This window comes from Carettochelys insculpta, chromosome 3, assembly GCF_033958435.1.
Source record: "Carettochelys insculpta isolate YL-2023 chromosome 3, ASM3395843v1, whole genome shotgun sequence".
NCBI lineage: Eukaryota > Metazoa > Chordata > Testudines > Carettochelyidae > Carettochelys > Carettochelys insculpta.
Window position 1 is genome coordinate 152,711,102 of NC_134139.1, and position 23,895 is coordinate 152,734,996.

The 23,895-nt window shown below is 41.1% G+C and overlaps 1 protein-coding gene and 2 long non-coding RNA genes across 5 annotated transcripts in view; 1 reads left to right on the forward strand and 2 right to left on the reverse strand.

Moving 5' to 3' along the window:
• Positions 1 to 18,072, forward strand: part of ASRGL1 (asparaginase and isoaspartyl peptidase 1) — a 36,439-nt gene extending 18,367 nt beyond the window's left edge. For all 3 annotated transcript variants that reach the window (XM_074991065.1, XM_074991064.1, XM_074991066.1), the window contains exons 4-7: positions 5,676 to 5,830; positions 8,581 to 8,699; positions 9,879 to 9,989; positions 13,174 to 18,072. In XM_074991065.1, coding sequence (XP_074847166.1) covers positions 5,676 to 5,830; positions 8,581 to 8,699; positions 9,879 to 9,989; positions 13,174 to 13,397 — 609 coding nt within the window. In that variant the 3' untranslated portion in view covers positions 13,398 to 18,072. The remainder of the gene's footprint in view (positions 1 to 5,675; positions 5,831 to 8,580; positions 8,700 to 9,878; positions 9,990 to 13,173) is intronic.
• Positions 1 to 23,895, reverse strand: part of LOC142011486 (uncharacterized) — a 61,905-nt gene that overhangs the window by 7,746 nt on the left and 30,264 nt on the right. The window lies entirely within an intron of this gene.
• Positions 5,499 to 23,559, reverse strand: LOC142011489 (uncharacterized). The gene is made up of 3 exons (XR_012645096.1): positions 23,499 to 23,559; positions 21,999 to 22,185; positions 5,499 to 5,814 (listed from the first exon to the last, which is right to left on the reverse strand). It is a non-coding gene; the product is annotated as an uncharacterized LOC142011489 (long non-coding RNA).

A 23,895-nucleotide genomic window follows, 5' to 3' on the forward strand; every position in this document is an offset into this window, starting at 1 on the left:
TAGCATCTTCCCAACTCGCTCATTACCATGCCCCTTCCAAAAGGAAGGGGCTAGTATAGACGCAGCCTTAGAATCATGACTGGTAGCTATAAGCAAACTTTATGGGACCACAGGAAGCTTGGCCACTCCCACAATAAGTGGACAGCTGGCTAACTAAAATCATGCCAGACTACAGATGTTGCCAGATGAGAGTGTGCCAGATTTAGAGAGGTTCAACCTCTGCAAGCAAAAACGAAGCAATGAGATTTTATTTTCTTGTTAAAATATGTGTCTTCCCTCAAAGCTCTGGTAGCCAGCCTTCCCATGGAGAACTTCTAAATGAGGGATGGGTGTGTAATTTATGTATCAGATAGCAGGGGAATTCACATCCTCTCAGCCACCGGCCAGAGTTCTAGTCTATGAGCTGGAATACCAGCCGCTGCCCTCCTGTTCCCTGTGGGCAGAAATTTTGGGCCAGCAGTGTATGTGCAGCCCTCATCTCTGCAGTACACAGAAGGTGCAGAGGCCTCCAGCTTGGCTCCTCCAGCTGCAGTTCCTGTCTTGCACAGCCTTAGCAAATGGCTGAACTAGGCCTCATAGCAGTCCTGTGCATGTCAGTGTGGCTCTGTTTTTGTACAGCCCTAACTATTCTTGCAGCACCCACTATTTATGGATGGTAAGAGAGACATTTTACTTGCTGTTAAATTGAATGGATGTCTAATATTTGCATATTACCCAGATTTTTTTGTATGAACTAGGAACACTTTGAAATCCATATCACAGTGAAGCCTAGGATTTTAAAGGAGCCTAAGAGTATTAGGTGTATAGATCCCCTTGGATTTCAATGCAGATTAGGTACCTTACTACCCTAGACACCTTTGAAAAACGGCCCTAATAATAATGAGAGGGTGTTTTGTAATTAGCAGTGTTTCAGTTCTGCCTGTGGGACGATATGGGCCCCATCTGGGGGCCAAAACAACTCCTTGAAATTCTGTGAGCTCTTTGATATCCTACATTTCTGTAACTCAAGCTGTCAGTTGGGCCTAACTTAGCCAAGTGACATACTAATGTTGTGATGCAGATGTAAATGAGAGCACAAGAACTGGTTACCATGAGACAGAATTTAGCAGTGTCTAGAGGTGAAAGGCTTTCAGCAGTTTAATGTATTGAGCTAACAGCTCCCTTAGTAGGAAGTTCTTGTTAAACTATTTGCAACGAACAGAAATTAAAATCTGATATATCAGGTGTGGGTGGGTGTGTGAAAATAGCTGTCCAAAAAAAAAAAAGAGGGTTATTAGGCATTCTCAGGAGGAAAAACCCTCAAATAGGCAGATTGTTTGTTTTAATGATTGCAACACTGGCTTACTTTGTTTTTCATGCAAGGAATGAGTTGTGGGGGTGGGGGGAAATGTTAATTACTGTACAATCCACTTCCCTGAATTATACTTTGGAAGATTCTAAAACAGAATATAAATTCCTGAATGCAGGAGGTAGTAATGTCTTTGCTGTGTTCTGTAGTGTGCCAGAGCCTTGAATAACAAATTAATCTGCATTCAAGACTGGCTGTAGAAGTCCTTAAACAGACACCCATGACCATGTGTTTATTTTCCAGCTCAATCCTGGGACCTTTCTGGTTCATTTTGGAAGCTCTTGTTAGTCTACAGCTGTGCCTACACTTGTCCCCTTCTTCTAAGAAGGGGACAAGGTAATCAGGCTGATGGGAGGTTACTAATGAAGTGCTGCAACGAATATGCAGGACTTCATTAGGCTAATTCTCTCCCACGGCAACTGCAAAGTGTCAAACTTCGAAATGCCGGCATGCTGTATAGCTGCGGGCGTGTCGAAGGGGAGTGAAGGCACTTCAACGTGCGCATGGCTACGCATATGCCAGCATTTGGAAGTTTGGCACTTGGAAGTTGCAGCAGGGGAGAATTAGCCGAATGAAGAGCTGCATACTCATCACAGCCCTTCTTTAGTCACCTCCCATCAGCCTGATCACCATGCCCCCTTAGAAGTATGACATAGCCTGTATGTTGTTTATATCCCATTTGTGGTCAATATCTGCAGTATTGTTGATTTAAAAGCATGCTCAGGAAGCCACATTAAAGAGAAGTGGCGGGAAAAGTGAGCAGCTCTAGAGCAAGGGAATGTCCATTTTTCATTATTCCAGTTGGTGTTTTTCTGCTGTCGGCTATTCAATAAGGTTGTTAGGTAAACCTTTTAGAAAAATGCTACATAGAAGCAACACTCATCCATCCTAGCTACAGGCTGGACTTCCTTGGCCCAGCGCCCTTGGGACCTGACCAGTCTCAAACAAGGGAGTTGGCTGGACAAGGGGAGGTCAGTTGTGGGCCCCTGCTGCTGGCCTTTAAGGTCTCCTGGGGAAGCGGGGAGTGCCCCAGTCTTCCAGCTGTGCTCTCAGTTGCCGGCCCTAGACATGCTGCCAGCCCCGGCTAGATTGCCAGCAGTCTCCCAACTGGCACCTGTTCCCAACAGCGGGAGATCTATGGTCCGGCAATGTCCATGGTCTGACTTGTAGTAGAAGCCAACTTAAAGAACACAGTTCTCTTGGTTGGCAAAAGATTCCCTGTTCAGAACCCAGTCTGTGTGAAAGAATCGCCAGAGTGGTGCATGGTGGGAATATCCAAGAGCTGCTTTGCTAAATAAACTTTTAAAAATTAATTAACTGAAGGCATAGAAGATGAAAAGTTGTTTGTTTAGACATTTAATGGCTTCCAGTAAATTGATTTAAAAGGGAATGTCTATTTACTGCTTAAATACAGTAATAAGATTTCCATTGCCCATCTGCCTTGTGTTGGGGGGAGGCAGAAGAGAGCAGATGTTGCAGGAAGACTTCTTAAAATTTTCTTTGAATTGTATCTATTTGTGTGTGTCTTCCAATTCCCAGAGCTTTTTGCTCACAGGCTGCTCATGGGCTATTTACAAAGGCAGAGGGGGGCAGTATTGCACAAAGAAAGTTTTTTGTTCAGCAAAAATAAGAGCATTTCAGCTTTGTCTGAATACGCTGTCTTTATTCTTCTCTCTGACAAATGTTAATAGGCTCACAGTACAGGTATGTCTTCTATTGTGTGGTAACATCGCTCAGTATATAAGGCTGTGTTATCCTATTGTTTTAAAGGTGCAGAAGACTCCTTTCTCATGCCTCAACTTCTGCAATGCAAATTATTCCATGTCTGTTCTCATGGATAAAGACTTAATCTGACAAATTTAAAAAAAAAAAAAGTGAAAGTGTTTGACACTGAGGGTGTGTTTAATTGTAATAAGACACCTGTGTCTCTTCTCTGTCAACTGACTCAGACTCATGGCTTCAGTCTGGGTAGCTTTACAACTGCTGTGTAGGCCAGGGGTCTCAAACTCAATTTAACTTAGGGCTGGTGCCAGTCCTCTAATCCTTTTGCTGGGTCACTGGGCATCCTCCTCAGACAGAGCTCTAGGGGAGAGGGTCCCTATGGTCCTCCTCTCACTTGTACATCTCCCAGACCCACCTGCTGGCCCATGTACTCCCACCTCCCTAACACAGACACGGGCCTTGCTTGCTGCCCCCAGGCAATTGAAAATCTGCCAGGGGGTCTTGCTATTGCCACTGAGAGTGCTGCAGGGCTAGACTGCTTTCTGCCTGCTAACTCCCCACAGCTTCCGGCATGTCTGTAGCCCAGGGGAGGTGTGTGTAGAGCCATCCTGTCTATAGGTGTAAGCTGTGAAACTATTGATTCATTTTGTGAAACTGACTAGATATCAGCAATGTCAGCTCTCCTGACTTGCTCACAAACCTCCTGATAATTGGGTCTTTTTTCTGAAAAGCCCCAGCCACTTTGTTAGAATTAAGCCAGATTTGAGACCTTCATTCCAGAAGCTTGCACCCCATCACTTGTGATTGCTCTGTCTTACTAGATTATTCTTTTGCGTAGGTCCATGATTTTAGAAGGTCCTCATGTGTTCCCTGTTCCTCTCCACACTTGCTAGGCTAGCAGTCACGCACCCGATTAAATAATTTTTTCAAAATATTTTGCTGGCTGGATTGAGGACATACTCGGGCCATAGATGATCCATAGATGATCAACAGACTGGAAGTTTGAGATCCCTGGTCTAGATGGTCAGGCCCAGGCTGCAGCCTGGGCTCTGTAGTTCTCCCTTCTCGTGGAGTTCCAGAGCCTGGGCTGCAGCCCAAGCATGAATGTCTACCCAGCAATTTTACAGCCCCAAATCCTGTCAGTTCCTGACATGGACCAGCTGTAGTTGTGCTGTGGGTCTTTTATTCCAGGGCAGCTGTACCTTAAGAGCATGATCTTGCAGATGCCTGTGCACGCAAGAAATGGATTGAGTGGGGCTAATCATGGGAGTAAAGGTACTTGTGTGTAAATGTCTGCAAGATTTAAGATCATAGAGCACCCTGTGATAGACCCCAGACAAAATAGTCACATTGCCTGTAAGTTCTTAGGTCTCTAGTTTGCTGTTTAGCAACAGTGAAATACTGTGTGCTGGCATCTGTGTGTGTGGCATTTTTTTTTTTTTTTAAATATTGCACATTTAAAAGTCAGTGGGAGTCGATGGCACTCACGTCTAGGAGAATCAGACTTTTAGGCTCAAATTCTCCTTTTTACAGTAGTTCCCCAGACCAGCCTCGCTGCTCAAGATAGGCACTAGTGAAAACGATTTGGACCTTTAATGTTTTTTAAATGGTTTTATTTTTTTTCCTCAGCCTGTCAGAAAGTTATCAGGCTCCTAGAAAAGCAGAATGACTCAAGTGCTATACTGAGTAAATTCTTGGATATGTGTCTTGGGGAGTGAGAAGGGGTTCCAGAGTTTGAGGACGTGCATTCAGGCTTTAATTCAGCAGAGTATGTACTTCAGTCCCACTGAATTCTGAATCTGTGCTTAAGTGCTTTGCTGAATCAGTGCCTTATTAGAGTAAGAAGTAATACATGGATCCTCACCAAACAGATTGACTTCATGTGACAACTGATTCAAGTAGTCTTTAGGGGATAGCATTTTGGAGGCAGGTTAACATCATTGTAGTCCTTTTATAAGTTGAGAAAAATGTATGTTAATGCATGATACATTTAGAATTATTATTTTACTATTTACAGGGAATAACATTTGAACAACGGATAAATTTTTCTGCAGGTTGTCATGGAGCATATTTCTCATTGATTTAAAAATAGTCATTCATTTTGGTCATTCAGTGATGTGGACAAAAAAATCCATGTAGATAAGCAAAATACCAATGACTGATTGGAAGAGCCTGAAAAACTAGTCATATAAAAGATCACAAGAGCAGCTGTGTTGCCTATTTAAGTTTCCAAAATAATTGGTGTGAGTGAATTCTGTTTTTCTTCATCTAATGAGTATTGAATATTTGAAGACAATTTATATTCTGTTAATGCAAATTGTTTTGTGTTGGTTTTTGCATTGTTGAATGCAGAATCTCCTGTTCCACCAAAAGAACAAATAGAAATCCCAGCTCATTCTTATTTAAGTCAATGGGAGCAGGATCTGGCCACAGTTATGCTTTTTATTGGCTTTCCAGGAAGTTAAAACAAAAAAACCCCAAAACTTTCTTTGCATACACTTTTTTTTTTAAATTAAGTGTTTTATAGCACTGTACAGATCAGTACTGAACTCCAGTTAGTGACAACAGGTTGTTTTTGTTTGTTTTTTTTTCCTGTCTCCATCAGACAGAACACATGTTGCTGACCGACCGTGGGGCAAAACTTTTTGCCAAGGTCATGGATGTTCCTGAGATTCCAGGGGAGAAACTTATAACGGAAAGATCCTTGGAGAGATGGAAGAAGAAACTTGAGGCAGATTCTAACCCTGTGGAATTTAAAAAGTAGGTATTACGCAAAAAAATTTCATACTCTGACATCTCTCATTCACTCCATTTGTAGTAGGAATACAAAGATGTACTTTCTTGAACTAGCAACCATGCAGACTCACTCTGCAATCTAAAAGTAGTTCTGTAGGCTTAATTCTATCCTGATATACACGTGTGCTTCCATGCGGTTTTCCAGTTATGTCTTCCATGATACTTGGGCAACTTTCATTAAATGTGCTCAGGTGTAACTAATGGAATGGTATTGATGTTGAAGACAGCCAAGAACCTAGTTCATGCTCACTTGGCAGCATAGACCTTCCACCATTGGCAGATGAAGGAAAGCATTCCAGGTTAACAGATAGCATCCTGAACAAAACACTGAGCAAATCTGCTGAGCAAGGATGTGCCATCTGTATAGTCTCTCTCCTAAGGCGAGATGTGGTTTAAATGAGGCATTGTCTCTACTACTAAACTGACAGCTAGACCCATACAGAATATACCTATATCTGTCCAGAAGTCTGCATGGACTATGTTTCAAACTTGATCCAACAAATACTTTATAATCTATCAAATATTGGTTAGTAGTTTCCCTCTTCAGGGGCTGTCAGTGGTAACTGGTCAAGAAGGCCAGGTCTACACTAGGCCGAAAAGTTGATCTAAGATACGTAATTCCAGCTACGACAGTTGTGTAGCTAGAATTGACATATCATAGATCGTTTTTGTTTTTGTGTTTTTCTTTTTTTGGGTCATCCACAGAGAGGGAGATCGATGTGGAAACTCCTGTTGACCTCCCCCTCACTCCCTTCCAACAATGAGGAGTATTGGGGCTGACTGTAGAGCTTGATGAGTTCAATTTAGCATGTCCCCACTAAAGGAGTCATTTTTCCAGTAAGTGTAGACATACCCAAAGAAAACAAATAGATGAGAAAGTGTAGTGATTAAAAATGAAATGCTCAAATAGCCTAAAAACCAGTTCTGGGGGATGAGGAAGTAAAACAAAGCCATTAGCAGAGGGTAGGAAGTAGAAGCAGAATGAAAGACAGTTGAAAGAAATTAACTTTCCATAATAAAATGTGTGCAGAGGAGAAGAAACAGCAGGGGGACGAATCAGCTGTCAAAATGTCTGACCTTTTCAGGGAAGGGTGGAGTTTAATAATGTGATTTGAGATTCAGTTTGGTGACAGTGTAAGGGTGTAAAAATGCCATAATAGGAAGACGACATAGCATTATGTATTGTTATTTACCTATTCTATTAAGTGGTACAGTGTATGACACAAAGTACATCTCAGAAGTCAGTAAAGCTTATTCTGTAGACAGGATGAGGGTATACTCTTAACCAAATACAGTCATGCAACAGCATGGATGTTCAGCTGCTAGTTGAGAGGTAACAGACCATGAATCCCAATGATGATTTAACCTGGCAACATTCTCATCTGAATATCTCAGCCATTCTTGTAGCTGTTTCACTCTCTTTGCACGGACTCAGATTAATTTGAGAGTGATGGAAGTGTTCGCTATGTCTGTGGGTTGCATTGCTTTAGGTTTTGGGGTTTGTGCTGGGAGATGTATTGATTTGTGCGGTGGCAAGTGAGGGGTGCATGCTGCAGTGAGGGGTTGTGTGTATTTGGGATTATGTGTTGGGTGGGTGGTTTGAAAGGCCAAGCAATTGACCATTTGTGTTGTCTCCCTTTACATAGAGAATGCAACTGTTGCATGTAAATTTAGCTGTGGCCTAATGCTGGTGAATGGCTATTACCTCCAGTATCACTGTGGTCTAGAAAACTTGAAATGACGTAGCTACATGTCTTACTGGTGTCTGTATACCATGTGTGTAATATGTAAATAAATTCTAAAGGGCTGAGACCCTGAAAACAAGATGGCAATAATGCAAAACTCAGTGGTATGATTCAAAATGGAAATATTCTGAATAAAGATCTCTCCATCGTGCTGTAGCTGGTTTTATCGTTTCATGTTGACTCAGTCATTTTAGGCTTCAGAGTAACAATCCTAGACTGTAATTGTATACCTTTTATATTTCGTGGAATGCGGCTGCAAAATTCAGGCAATATGTTAGTCCTGATCTCTCACTGGCATAAGGAGACTTTCACAAACTGAGGGTAGAATGAAGAATCATGACTTTGTTAGTAAAGTTATTGTTGCATTCAACAAATGGGGTGGGTGGAGGAGAATGCAAGGCGTTCTTAGGGCCACTGCTATTTTGTTATTCGTCTTTTCTGCATGTGTCATCACTAGGCTTCAGAGTGCTCATCCTGTTGAAACAGTAGAGACAGTTCCGACTGAGTTGCTGTTTCAGACTGAGTCAGAGCTTCGGTTGGTCCGATTTGAAAGACTGTCTTTGCGCTCAGGAGGGTTAGAAATTATTTATTCTTTCCAAATGAAAGCTTTCAGACTGGACCATATAAATGTATATTGGGGAGATCAGATAACTAGATCAAGCAGGCAAAGAGTGTTACATCTGTGCTATCACTGACAAGGTTGATACTATGCCAGAATTGTTACATATTGCTTGCCATCAGAAGTGGATAGTGGCTCTTCATAATGAAACTCCCTCAGTTTAAAAAAAAAAAAAAAATTTATATGAAAATGAAGTGATTCTGACATGAGGCTAGATTAAAGTTAATGACATTCAATTGTAGACTTCTGTTGTAATCTCACATTTTTAAAGCTATCTGCAGAATGGACACAACATGCTTTGGCAAGTATTCTTAACCCTGCCTAATTCTGTGAAATATTATTCTTGGCAGAGAACCTGGAACAGTTGGTGCCGTTGCTATAGACAATGAAGGAAATGTAGCTTGTGCAACATCCACTGGGGGACTCTCTAATAAACTGGTGGGCCGAGTTGGTGATTCAGCATGCATAGGTATGGGTAAAGGAAATCAGTTACTTAGCACTGATATTTTCTATGATTGAAAAGAAGCATTGAGGTTAAATTTAAACATATAAAAATGAGTCAGTTCATTCTGTTAATGACTGCTGCCTTGGTATAACAGGAGGGGGCAGGCGGATGTAGAAGTTTTGCACTTGTTCTCCAGCTTTCTGATAGGTGTGTGTCGTTTTTCAGGGGGAGGCACGATATTCATTAAATTGGCTGCATGAAACATTGACTCTTCTCAATGCAAGAGTGTCTAGTGTTTTTGGTGGTTTTTTTTTTTCTTGTTCTTTAATTCAAAGAATTTTAAAATTAAAAGCAACTCATAATTTGACTTAGTTTTCTGGGGCTTCTGGCATTGTGACTATTAAATTACACCATGCATGAGGCCGGATTGACTTTATAAAACAAAACAAAAAGAGTGAGTGGTTGCTCTAGGGGAGCTGTAGGACCTTAGCTTTGGTGCTGGTTCCAGCACCTCTAGAGAGAGACAAACACCCATTGTTCAAAGCATGGAACCTCAGAATCAGCAAGTTTGCTGCACTCTTGAGTCAGTGCAGACTTATGAATTTACAAAGCTAACTTGGAGGCAGTTCTCCTGTTTGGGGTTTTCTCCCATGCTCTGTCTCAGTGGAATCTGAGTTCTGCTACCAAGCTGACTCTTACTTTCTCTCTGCTGCCCACTGGTCAGCACGTTTCCTGCAGGGCACCTACCCAGTCATTCATTCATCAGTACAGGTCCCGCTGCTTAATTTCCTACGTCTGGTTTCCTGTTTCTCCACCATCATCCTCCCTGCCTTTCTATCTTGTTTTCCCTGCATGCCTCTCCTCCATCTACGTACTCGTGATTTGGCTGCTATTAATAATCACTCCTTCCTTTTCCAACATCAGGCTCCCCGCTGCTCCTCCTCTCCCATTATACCGTTATCTCTTCAGCCTTCTAATATGGCAACCAACCTTTTCCAGCTGTGACTGACAGCTCTCACACTTGCTGAAATTTTGAGGAAAAACTCAGAAACAAGGAGGTTATGAACAGACTGTCAGATTTTTGCCCCTAGAAGCGAACATGGCCTTCAGAACTTGAGAAATTGGCGTATGATTTGAAATTATGCATCACTTGTAAATGTCTTTTGCTATAAAGCTTTAGTCCCATAATTTTTCTTTGAGCAGGATGTGGAGGCTATGCTGATAATCAAGTTGGTGCCGTCTCTACCACTGGGCATGGAGAAAGCATAATGAAAGTAGTCCTAGCCAGGCTTCTTCTCTATCACATGGAACAAGGTACAATCTAAACTTTCCAGTAAGATGAGGGAAAGTGAGACTGCAGTTAACTGATTTATGTAAATTACACTCTTAGCAAAGCACATTTTTACCCACCCACCTTCCCCCCCAAAAGTTTTTTTCTAGTCATGTATGGGTGGATTATTTCAACACATGCACAGAATAATAGAACAAAAAGTGCACTCCAAATACATTCCAAGTGTGCTCTTTGAGTACCAAGTAGTGTGGATATGTTTGTTCCATCATGTTTTAGATACATCATAAAATGTCATTATTCATATACATTATTTGAAGCTTGCTTTTGCAATTTTAATTCTTCTTGAGCAGAGAATTGGAAAAATGTGAATGTGGGGAAGTATTTTTTAAAAAAAGAATATAAGTAAAGGAAAGAGTGCAAAACTTCTGTAACACAAGAAACTTAGAGTCCGCAGGCTCTAACAATTCATAGGACTGAATTGCTTGGAGTAACTGAAATTTTACAACATCTTTTTCCTCTCTGTTCAGAAAAGAATTTTCATTACTCCATTTTCAAGTTGTTTTTGAAAGTATACTAAACGGTATGTTAAGTAGACCAGGTGCATAGGTGGTAAACAGCTGGCATGGTGTTTCATCTGACTATAACACAATCCTACTGTGGAGGACTCTTTAAAGCTTTACCTTCTTGAGTTAGAATGTCATCCCAAGCCCATGCTTATGTTACAGCCTGTAAACAATGAGACAACATACTTACAGTGCATGGAGTTACAGAACCATTAATGTGGACATCACTGCTATTTTTAGAAAGCTATGGTTTGCAAGTATTAATGAGACTCTTCCTGGAATCTGCACTACAGGAGAACATTTTTAATTTACATTCCTATTCCCAAGAGAAACATGAACCAAGAAGGCAAGTAACAGCTCAGATTTCTGAAACTGCTGCATGTTTTTCAGTCCCTACATACACAGTTCATGGTTTGGCTTTAGCAGAGCCAAGAGAAAATACCAGTGTAAAATACAGTACTTTGCACAGCTTATTCTGCAAAGCCCTGATATGCCACATCCCCATCTCACTGTCTTGTTTCATTGGAGTTCATTCCTTACATAAATGGCCTTTCAACCTTAAATTGACCATAAAGAATTGAGCTCGGTTCTTTTTTCACTTAACCTAGTTTCACATTGGAGTAACTCCTTTGTTTTCAATGGAGTTACACGTGATTTAAACCAGCCTGACATGAGAATCAGACTAAAATCATTTTTAACCATTATAAATGTCTTAGTGTGTCACATTAGCTTAGTGCGTAGCAAACCATCAACAGAAGCAGAATATTTAATAACTGTAGAATAAACCTGAGTGCACACACATGGAAAAATTGTCAGAGGCACCTAGAGCCTTTGTGTACATCACACTGTCGATGAAGTTCCTAAATGTCTAACTAATTTTTGAAAATTAGGATTTTACAATCCTAAAAATAGGAAACAAGTGACTTTAGAACACCGGTGTTGCATATAATGCACCCATGAAGTGTAAAGAATGGCTGGCTCTCCCTGGATGCCTTTCATTTGGGGAAAGTCTTATTTCTGTCGTCTTGGTGTTTGAAGGAATGTTTTGAGCAATGTGTTTGATTAGTTTCCTCCATTTTGCTGGGTGAGATTGCAAGTTCATGTAAGTTCTTCTTGTCATGTACAATCTGTGACTTGTTTGGAAAAAATCTTTGAACAGCTATTGGAATTTCTGCCTTATGGTGGCAGCTGTTGCCCTGGTGAAAACTCAGGGTGAAATCCTGATCTCATTGAAGTCAGTGGCAAAACTCTCTTTGACTTCAATAGTTGGGGTTTCAGTAGTTTTGGAGTGGATTTTCATTGTGCCAATAGCAAAGAATGTGAATAGTGGCGGTTTTTGGTTGGCTTGTTTTGACAAAGTTTGAATGAGGGCAAATGCATATAGCCAATAGTTACGTTGTTTATGTTCATGTGCCTGTAAATATCACAGCTGCTTTAATTCACAGCATTAACACCAAGAAACAGTGTTTCTGTAGACTAATGAAAGGTTACAGCTTGTGAACAGGGACATGACCACTATTAACAGACTTCTGCAAAAGACAAAGTATTCGCCAATTGTTTATAAAGTGCTCCCATTAGTAGGTGTTGAGTGTGGTAAAGAATTTGAGCCACTGGGGTGGTCAGTGTATGATCCAGTACCCCAACCATGGCTACACCCCTAGTGGCATCATTGCCCACATTACCCACATTAAAGAGAATTCACTCTCAAAAGTCCTCAGTGTTCATAGGTCAGATTTTGTTGGGTGTTCTTCCCACCCTCCGTGACACTTCAGTTCAGTCCTTCATGTATTCTCTGTCAGCCACTTGGATGGCTGGTTGTTGCTAGGGTCTAACCGATCACCATATCCTGAGGTTGGGAAGGCATTTTCATCCATCTCAGATTGGCGGAGGTCCTGGAGAGCTGCTTTCTATTGTTTAGTTTTGTGGGGTTTTTTGGTTGCTTGGGAAAGGCAGGTTGCCTTATTCTGTTGCCTGTGGGTATGGGTCACTTGCCAGGATTATCTGGGTATGTCTCAATCATTTCTCTGCCATTGTGGTGGCTTTGGGCATGGTGCAGCTCACTGCTGCCTTTTCTCTGCCGGCCGCCAGTAATAATCTCCTTTGGTCAACTTCTGATTGTTGGGTTTTGTGTAGGTGCTGTGGAGGTTGGTGGCCTGTGACATACAGTAGGTCAGACTAGATGATCTGATTAAAGTCAGAGGGACAAACTCTCACTCTCAGAATTATTGTGGGTGTTCAAGTCATAAGTGTATTAGAAACAAATTCCCTGGCAGGCTGCAAGTGGCACATTTGCAGATTGCCAACAGGGATGGCTTCCTTTTAAAAAAAGGTCCTATTATGTGTCACTGAACTATCAAGTTCACCAGTTATGTTAAGTCAAGAAGGCTGAAATTTCAGAATAATGGGAAGCTACATAAACCCTGTCTCTGCAGTATTACTACAGCACAGCAGCTATTTGCAGCTGTTCTCATCCCTCCCATAAACAAAGATTTTTCCAGCTATTGCCCTTGTAACTTCCTGGGTATTTATTAAGGGACAGAACTATAGGACCTGGTTCTGCAGAGAAGGAAGAGAACTTTGTCACTGACTTCAGTAGGACCAAAAAAGATGTTAAATTGCTACTCTTCTTTCTTCTTGTTTTCAGGGATGTCACCAGAGAAGGCTGCTGACACTGCATTGAATTATATGAAAACAAGAGTGGGTGGATTAGGAGGTGTCATAGTTGTCAGCAGTTCAGGGGACTGGGCCGCAAGGTTCTCCACCAACCAGATGTCCTGGGCTACAGTGAAGGATGACCAGTTGCAGTATGGTATTCACACTGGGGAGCTATATACAAGCTCTGTTTCAGAAGCACTTGGATCCAAGTAATTCCCAGGATGATGAAAAGTAGATAGAACAGCGGAACAATGAATGGGAGCAGCAAAAATTGATGTTATCTTTCTGAAAGAATTTACCTTCTGTTAAATATTCCTAGGAATCACCATATTTTACAAACAAACCCAAACCTAGTCGGAGGCACTGAACTGCAATGTAATGGATGTGGATGTAATTGTTACTTGAACATCTCTTGGAAGCACCCAGGCCTGGTGTTGTCTTTTCAAAAACCAGACAGCGTATGGACATGTAGAAGGGCATCCCCTCATGTCTGTGCCTGGTGCAGCAGGCTCTCTTCTTCTGGCAGCCTCTGTCAACAGTTGCTCCAGTCCTGGAGTGATGTGCCTCTTCTTGTGACTCAGCCCCTCTAGCCAGGTCCTACCCCTTCCTGACAAAAGGCCTTCAGCTCTGATTTTGGGCCCCTGTAGTGTTTAAACATGCTTATTTCAGAGCTATCAAAAGTCTTTTTACCTTTATATCAGGGACTTCATACCACCTTCCCTGCTGGCTAACCCTGGAACCCAGGCCCACCTACTAACTCAGATTCTGCTCCAAGCATCTTACCGCCAACAGCTGAAGTGTACCCTTTGAGACTCGTTACTGCTGCCTTCCTGGACTACTTCCTACCAACTCTGCCAGTAGGCCTTTCTTACAACCTCTCTAAATTCATCCTTCTTTCAGAGACAGAACCTTCCTCAGAACGTGCCAGTAAATCTCGTATCAAGTATATGGTTTAACCCAAATTCATGTTTTTCATCCCTCCTAAGCTTCCCTTACACAGTCCCTCAGTTAACCACCTGCTAGGGCTCTTTTCCTGCCCTTTTATAAGAGCTCATTGTGTGGGACCTTGTTCATTCCTGATGTCTGCATTGCGTCGTACCTGGCCTCTTGCCAGACTTCTCTACTCAGAAGAGGATTCTTCAGCCAACTTTTCTCATGGACTTCCTCCTTGATTCTGATGGTCTTGCTACTCTCCTGTATCTGAAGAGTAAATGCAGAATTCTTTGCTCTCTCCAACGCCCACATTCTTTCTTTCTTTTTCTTTCTGTTTCCTGTTTATGGCACACAGCTTCAGGTTGAGGCTGACTGTCACCTACAGCAGTTTTTGCATAAGCAAAATCTATCTCATCTCACCCAGTACTAGATCCTTAAAAAACTGAAGAAATTCTTAATGTTATCCTGCTTTCTCAGTATTCACCAATCCTTTCAAACTGTATTCTTTCACCTCGGGTGTGTTTCAGAAAGCAGAACTCTTTATGAAGTTCTAAGTAACTACTCCTGCATTGCCACAGCAATATTCAACAATTTCTTGGAGTTTGCAGGTGTCCATGACTCATTTTTGTGCTTATTTATTTAGTAAATAAAAATTACTAGTTGGGTCAGAGTGACCTGTTAGCACTCTGAATATATAGCTACTTCACTTCATCATGGCTGTTAAGTATACCATTAGCCTCACGTTTAGGACATATTTCATAGAACCTTTTATACTTTTTTTTTTTCTTTTGGTTCTTAGTTCTCTTTTAACCAAACTTTTGAAGTCCTGAAGAGTCAAAGGGCTTTTCATGTTAATCTCACTGTTAAGGTATTTTTGCTGCTTTATCTGCCATTTTGTTGCCCAGTATCCCAGCATGTACTGGAATCCACATTACTATGATACAAATGTATAACTGTACTTGCTGTAGTTAAGAACAACTGATTGAATCATTTCTGCTTTCCTAGGCTCCCTTTCCACTCACCATTATCCCTGATAGAGTGTCAGAAAGGATGACAGTTATACCTGGACATAGTATCCCTTATTCATGTCACTGCCCATCACTCGTCCTGTTATAATGGCCACAAAATTGGATAGTTTTTAATAGATCTTTTAATTCTAGATTCTGAGATACACAAAGGCCCTTCCCAAACTGTGTTCTCATTTTTAAAGTAGTCGGTATAGGTTTTTTCAATGCTGACCCCATTTGCCATGTATAAACTTGTAAATCATAGTCATCCTATTTGATGTTCCTGCCCTTACCTTTATAATTTCAAAAGCACAACTGGGGAGAGACCCATCCAGCTATAGTTTAATTTCCCATAACTAAGGATTTTAATTTCTTCCAGACCTTACTTGTCACCCAATCTTTTATCCATTTGTAACCCAGCTAGCACTTGAGAGTTTGTGGCGCCCCATTACTTCTTGTGTACTCAATTCCCAACTGCCCTCATGTATTCATTTAGTACTGTTCACTATTTCCATTAACCTTAACCTACCAGGTTATATCTAAGAATTTCATCCTGAAATTTATAGTCTTTTCTCCAGTTGCTACATGCAGTACACCCACGAGAGTTGCAATGCTCACAGAACATGTGATTCACAGAGCTTGAGCTAGGATCGGCTTGTGTGTGTTGATTTTTAGAAGCTGAATTAAGGTTTTGGTATCCTTAATCTATAACCAGTCTTGTTAATGCCATATGCAGCATCAACAGTTTGCTCTTATCTGCACCCCCACTTGTTCCCAGCAATACTTTAAAGCAGATTCATGCTGTCTTTACGGTTAGCTTTGATGTTATCTGTAACCCTTCCAAGTAAGTTTATTAAACATAACTCCTAAGAATGTAAACTTTTGAACTGCCAGATTTTTTCTGTATAAAGAGTGGTTCCATTTATCTTCAGTCTTCCTTTTTGGGGACGACCATTCCCTCTGTTTGAGCAAGTGAGAACCTAAGTCCCCAAATATCTCCCCATTCTGAAATTCCTGAGTACTCATTGGTTTGCTCTACAGCTATCTTAAATCTTCTGTGTTTAGCCCATATCATCATCATCATCATCATCATCTGTGAGTACACTAAAACCTATTTCTGCCTGTCGACTCTCCAAAGATCATTAGTAGTAATATTAAACAGGGTTGGGCTGATAACACTCCCCCCCATGAAATGTCAGTAGAAAATTTATAAACATTTGACAAAGCTACCCCACTGGACTTACATGGTTATATCGCTTAAGCAGTCTCTTATCAACCAGAACAGTCTTCCTCCTAGTCCAACCGTAGCTAGTTTATACAGCAAGCTTCCCTTCATAGCATGGTGTGGTTTTCAGTGTCCAAAATGACAACTGTCACACTCTGTGTGGTATTTGTTTCTAGTCATACAATACGATGAACTATGCACCTTCCTTTCCTGAAACCACTTAGTACACAGTTTATAATTTCATTTTTTCCAGGTATTTTACTAATCTCTCATTCATCAGCTTTTGCAGTAGTGTTGTGGGCTCTGGATGTGGGGGCAGTAGATCCAGAGGCATCATCTCTTTGCATAATTTGCCACATTTTCCTATTAATATAATCAACACTTGCTTCCATTCTGCTGCTAATTTTCCTTTTTACCTATACATTATAGAACGTCAACAAAATAAACTCTCTTCTTGTAGGTGAGTAAGCATTGTGTTACATATGCTATCCTTCCCTGGCATACTGCATTTTTTAGTTTTGCCTGCAGACTTTTTTTTGGTTCCTGGAGACAAATTCTCATTCAGTACATCATCTTTATAATCTACCCTGTTACATTAGAACTCATAATTTTCTTCAGCAAGCATTTTTGTTCACAAAGTATCTATCTTTGGCTCATGTCACTACTAGTTTTTGCAACTCTTTTTTTTTAAACTAAAATATTCCTTTTTCCTACATTTCCACTTTATCATTTACTACAAGACCAAGTCTAAATTTGTCTTTGCTCTGTATCCGATTCATTCACTTAACTTATCTGTCTCTGAAATCTTGGAATCTTTGTTCATGTGCCCCGAATACTTTCTCCAACTCTCTTTGCATTTACAATGATAATTCTTTGCACCACTAGTGTACGTCTTTTATTGTTTAAGTATTCACTGTATTTCTTACTTGTTTTTATGCTGTATATCTTTTTTAAATTTCTGCTTGACTATCTTCATTCCAGAAGGGAATTGGATTTCTGAGTTTGAGAGTTTGGTATCCTACATATAAGTTGGCTGCTGTTACAGCTCCCTTTATTATATTATTGTGAAATTCCTTTAGATTATCACTTATACAATTGAATATTAGATATTCAGCACACTTTCTCAGTTCCCAGTTTTGTTTTTCTAAGGCTCCAGGTAGGAGTTTGTTCAGTGTTTTCAATATTCCCTTGGCAGCTGGGTAGATTTCCCAGCTACCTTTACATTCTGTATTGCTTGTTGCAATTACCAGATCTAAATATAAACAGATTGCATCCACAGAGTTAATCCTAGTAGGTGCTCCAGCATTAAACAATGCCAGGTTGTGCAGTTCAATGCCCTGTTTTCCTGTTTCCCTATAATTCATTCTGGCTATTAGTCTCCCTAAACAATATGCAGGACTTCTTAGATTGTCTAGGGATTTTTAAAAAATAGGTTGTAAATGTTATTGATTTGTATAAAGGTAGTGATGTTTTGCAGAGGAATCTCAACAGCATTGTATTAAAAATATAAGTCCTGTACATCCATATCATTATAGATATTAGTAGTTTTTTTCATTTAAAATGATTCCTTTCATTCCTGACTGTGTGGTGTTAAACTATGATCCAGAAAAATAAAAAAAGCCATTAGAAACATTGCTAAAACTGCATTAACGTCTTTTTAAAATTGAATCATTGTGGTCTGTTAAGAACATAAGAGTGGCCATACTGGGGTCAGACCAAAGGTCAGTCCAGCCCAGTATCCCGTCTGCCAGCAGGGGCCAATGCCACGTTCCCCGGAGGGAGTGGACTGAACAGGCAACGATCAAGTGATCTCTCTCCTGCCATCCGTCTCCAACCTCTAACAAACAGAGGCCAGGGACACTCATGCCTGGCTCGCTGGGTTTTAAAAAGTGCTTCGCTTGTGACCTCTCCATTTCAGTTTCTGACAGCCATTCTGTTTGCCAGCAGCTGCTAAACCTGACAAGCTGGCACGTGCAAAATGTACCAAAGCACTTTGCGGGGCTACAGACGCTTCTGATCTCGTGGTACCAGCAGTGCAGGGGGCCCTGATACTGAAGCCCCCTCTGCCATTTATGCTGCAGTACCTCTCTGCAGGGGAGCTCTCTGTCACCTTGATACCGGGCACCCTGCCGCTTAATGAAGGCGCTTTACATGGCTCAAGGTTTTCACGTTCACTCACTCCCGTTTCTGATTCTGTGAGGTCCTCTGGCTCAGATGATAAAATTTCCCCTCAGAGAAAAGCAGGGAAATCTTCATCCAAGCCAGTATAATTACATCAGTGGCAAGAGCAGTGGGTACCCCCACCCATGCCACCCAGCTGGCCGTACTGGGATCCCTGGGTGGCTTTTTGACACCAGCCCCTCCCCCAGCCATTGCCTCAGACTCTCCTGATGAACAGTATTTGGTCACTGGGCAAGTCGGGGATTTCAGAGGTTGAGGACTATGGAACTTAACGTTAGGGGAGGTGATTGATGCACCTAAATGTGGAGCATCCTCGGGGACAACATCTCGAAGAACTCCAGTTCTGGCCCAGGGTGAGTAACCTCTCCTTTCCAAAGTCATTCTTGCTACTACTTGCAGCTCTGTGCTTTGTTAAATAAACTAGTGGGTTCACAATAAACATATCCGAGTACTGAGTGTTAAGCAGAACAGTCATCTGAGACAGAACTGGGAAGCTGGGTACACAATTGCTTTGAAATGAATGAATTTCAGAATACTGCATATGTCCACTTGAGTTTGGGCCAGGGAGACACTTTTAGGGTGCATGGCTGCTAACTGCTAACGTATAGCGAGATGGCAGGATCTGCAAGGTCTAGAGGACAGTGCTTGTGTTGCCTGTAGCTGGGGGGGAGTTAGGAAGTTGACGCCCTCCTGCATACACTGACAAGGCTTCCTTTCACCAAATTCAGGTAGCAAGGTGCCTCCCAAGCCTGGATGCCACAAGGAAGCATTACAGATAGATGGATGGAGCTGGTGGGATTGAGTGGATGAGGGCAAGCTAGCAATGCAGTTTCCTTCCTTCCTTCCTTCCTGCCTTGTGGAAGATTTTAAGAATAGTAACCACTGGTCCAGCAAGTCTGGGCAAGTGGTCTCTACTCTTAAATGAATAAATCTGAACCCTCAAGTGCAAGCACACAAAATGATCTACAGGAAATAATATTCACAACTTCCTTGTAAACTTTCTTTCAACTTTCTTTCCAATTTTATCATCACTTTTTCACAGCTGGGGAAACCAGATGCAGGGTGTGAGGGTGTTAAATAACTTTCCTGAAACCCCACAGTGGGAGACCCAGGATGAGAATTTTGAGTTCCTGACTTCTATAGTCCTAAACTCAGTTCTCTGTGTTATGAGGCTTCTGTTGAAAATGTAGAGATAAATAGCTCTTGATGCATCAAAGGAAACCCCCAGATTATCAACAAGTTGCAGAGTGGTTTACTTGCACAATTTCCATTATTTGTGTGTGCCTTGTAGTTTTTGATAATTACTGTATATTTATAATAAAACTCAGTTATAGCCTGAGGCATGTTACAGGTGTTTTGTTTTTAAATTAGAAATGAAGAAGCCTTGTTGTGATGCAGGCTTTTGTCGTCAGCATTAAGTCAACAAACATGTTTTTTCAAAGCAACTTTTGCTACTACCTGTGTATGGCGACTGCCTTTAGTCCTTAAACCACAGTAAACTGTCATGTGTTTCTATTTCTTTGTTCAAATTAAAAGCTGGAGAAAAGGGCAGGTCCTGTGGACCCAATTTTGAAATGTGAGTACTATAACAAGATCACTGAATTACACATTTGGCTACTCAGATTGGAATTTGAATGCTTGAAATAGGCAATTATGCATTTAAATGCTGAATGAAGTACAAGGAGGAAGATTCAGATGTATCCATAGTTGAAAATGAGGCTCCCGATACACGCGATTACACAGAAGCATTGCCAATGACTACTGACAGATTGTTCTCATTTTTGCACATTCTAGACATCCAGTTGAGGTTAAAGGCCTTATTCCGATCTAAATGGAGTATTAAAATGTATCAGGTGAAACCTGTGATGACCACCTTTATTTTAAAAATAGGTGGACGGGTTTTTTAACAATATTCCTGCTACCCTTGCTTGTTACTTAATGCAGTAGCACAATGTAATTTGTCCGAGAGCCAAAACTGGAGACATGCTGAATATGTGAATACCAAGGAAGTGGTTTCCTTAGCAATAACAGGCTTGTGAAAGTCAAAACTTCCTTTCCTTAGTCATCTGACCTTTTTCAAAGCAATTCAGATAAGGGACAATAGAATTGAATTCCAAGCACCCACAGAGTTCATGAATTGCTAAACAATGATTCTCTAAGTAGCCAAATTACTTTTTCTTAAGGGGAAATTGTATTTTATTTACAGATTTCCAGCTACATTGTGTGCAAGTGTCATTTTCTTCTGAAATCAAAATAGCCTAAAGCATACAACTAAATGTGCAAGAAGCTACCAAGCAATTCTCTTGCTGCTAAGCGCCAAATACAAAACTTTTTTTTAAACACAAAAGTCAAGATCTTGCCTGTTGAGAAGAAAGGGTCACATAGAATCTTTAGCAACCAGTTTTAGTGGCTGAAACACCATGGGTTTAAATGATCAATTATCATTTATCGTATGATAATTATCAATAGTCTTTTATTCCAAACTAATAATTTCAAGTGAAATTCAGCCTTCCTTGCACAATACTCTAAGTAAACAGGCTTTGTGCAGAGACCTAAGTGGGAGGTTGACTTCACCACACCACCCCCGCCTACCCCCATAGTAAAGCTGCAGCTCCTCTTCCAGCCTGAAATTCTTGTTACAGATCATCAGTGTCTCTAAGCAGAGAGAGAGCATCTAAGCTCAGGGAATACTAATTATAGCAGCAAGCATTTTCATAGTGCCTCCTGTCAGAAGATCCCAAGGCACAAATAATGAATTAAGCCTGGCTCCCTGTTGAGGTAGGAAAGTATTATTATCCTCGTGTCACAGAAAGGGAAACAAAGTTGTTTCTTGTCCAAAGGTCAGAACGGAAGTCCTGTTAGAGCTGGAAATAGAACCCACATGTCCTGACTATAGCAAAGGAGACAGACCAGTACTGTGTAGAAGGTTAAGTGCTCTCTGGCTCTCTGCTTCCGAGGCTAACTGAAGACTTGTCTCACTATGAAATGGTGGGAGACAGACCAGTTGAAGTCTGGGGTAAAAAATAAAAAGGGGAATGTCATGGGAGGAATTCACCACTGACTATCAAATCAGGAAGAAGAGGTTGATGAGCTTAGGTGATGTGTGGTCTGTGCAGGAGGCCCCACACACCTCCAGCATCACTGTCCAGCAATAGTTTGAGCACTGGCCTGCTAAACCCAGGGTTGTGAGTTTAATCCTTGAGGGGGCCATTTAGGGATATGGGGCAAATAGATTTAAAAAAAAAAATCTGTCAGGGACGGTGATAGTCCCTGCTGTGAGGACAGAGGAGTGGGCTCGATGACCTCCTGAGGTCCCTTTCAGTTCTATGAGATGCGATGTGAATCACTGTCAGTGCTGCACTGCTTCTGATGAGTGTGGGGGCCTCCCCTGGACCAGTGTGGCTTGAAAGCTTCCTATCTCATGCTGCCCCAGGAGAGGAACTGCTCTGCGTGAACTGGAAGCCATACCAAGAAGAGGTGTGCGGGGGGCGAAACAGGAGTGGGGAGAGGGCAGGGCAGGAGCACATGCCTGGTGCCCACCCCCTAGTTTTCCCACACCCGTTGCCTCTGTTGATGAGGTATTTCCAGGACAAATAATGGAAGTATCCAAAACAGAAGACCTCGTAGTGAAGAGGGATTTTAGCCATTGAGACATCTGTTGGAAAAGTAATACGGCAAAATATAAAATCTCCAATTAGGCATTGCAGCATAAAGGGGGACACCTTTTTATTCCAAAAAGTGGAAGAAATCACCAGGGGACAGCCATTTTAGACTTAATTCTGACCTACAGCGAGGAATTGGTTATGAATTTAAAGGTGGACGACCATTTGATTGTAAATGATCATGAAATGATACAGTCTGTGCTGAGCTACATTGCTCAAAATGTTTCTTATGTATGGGTTAACAATTCTTCCAGACTTTCTCCACTGATGCATCCTCCCAGGTAGAATTTATTCCTCTTTTTAAAAATACAACACTTTAAATATTTGTGCATATGGGTTTTGGGATAAAAAAATTGAGTAGATGTCCTCTTCCCTGTTTTTGATAGGAGAGATGATATCAGGATATAAGGGCTTCTCCACTGTGGTCCAGATGTGTTTGAGGTGTTTGGTTTTTTTCCTTTTCTCTGTGTTTTTATATACTTCAGTTTTACAAATGTTCCCATAGGCCATAGTCAGTGAGTAAATAATACTGAGAAAATATATTCAGAATAGTTTGAAAAATGACAAATAGTATCCCTTACTTGTAATTTGGCCTACAACATGCATTACAAACTTTTGTCATATTCTTTATCTTGTTTAACTGGAAAATATTTCAGCAATGCTGGGTTTTTTTCCAGAACATTTGTTGACATGATTCAATTAATAAACTAGATTTAAAGTTCTATGCCTGTTATAAAATGATGAATAGTAAAGCCATTTTGACAGAGCTACTTTTTGCATATTATCCTTCCACTGAAAGGTCCACCAGTGAATCTAATATTTGTCTCAAATGCTAAGAATATCAGTGACCTAATACAAACTGTACTGCATGGCAGCCAGAGCCTGCCATTTTAAGTTACTTGCACAGCAACCACGTCACGTCCTTATTTAAAAAAAAAAAGTATAGATATGATATTGTTGAGCTGTTTGAAGAATCTTCATCTTTATTCAGCTCTATCCCTGAAGTGGCATTTCTAAGCTTACTTGCAAAATCACTACATTTCATGCAGGACCAAAAGCTACCCTTTGAGAATGGGGGACAGCATTGTTTGGTGCAGGAATATTCATCTGAGGACTACAGTTAGCTTCAGTTTGGTCATTTTTTGAAATCTTCCCTCCCAAATTATGATGAAAAGATTGAGTAATCAAACAGATCGCTCTGCAGTGGGAACTGTTGACTTGGGGGATTCAATTTCTGGGCCAAAGCTCATGTCTATAACAAAACGTCCCATCCCTGCAATAAAGAAAGAGAAAAGGGCTTAAATACCTTGAGCTGACTGAGTTGTTTCATACAAGAGGGGTCAGCTTCCTTTAGTGTCCTTCCCCTCAGCACCCACACACTGTAGAAAAGGTATGCCCGTGTATCTCAACACCCTCCAATATGTGATAAACAAGTACACTTCATGAATGATTAAGTAATTAAAGCATATCCTAGGCTGGCCAGGAGGAATGTGCTCTGAAACATTTGTAATTATTAACATCAAAATATGCAATGCCCTGTGATCTATAAAGCATGTTTTAAAATGTGGACAGCTGAAGGACATTAGAAAGTCAATATGTCTGCTAATGTTCTAAGTATCCGACTTGAAATACCTGTTCTACTGGTAATGCTGGGGGATTTGTATTTCAACCATCTCACTTCATTTAATGAGTACTCCTCACCC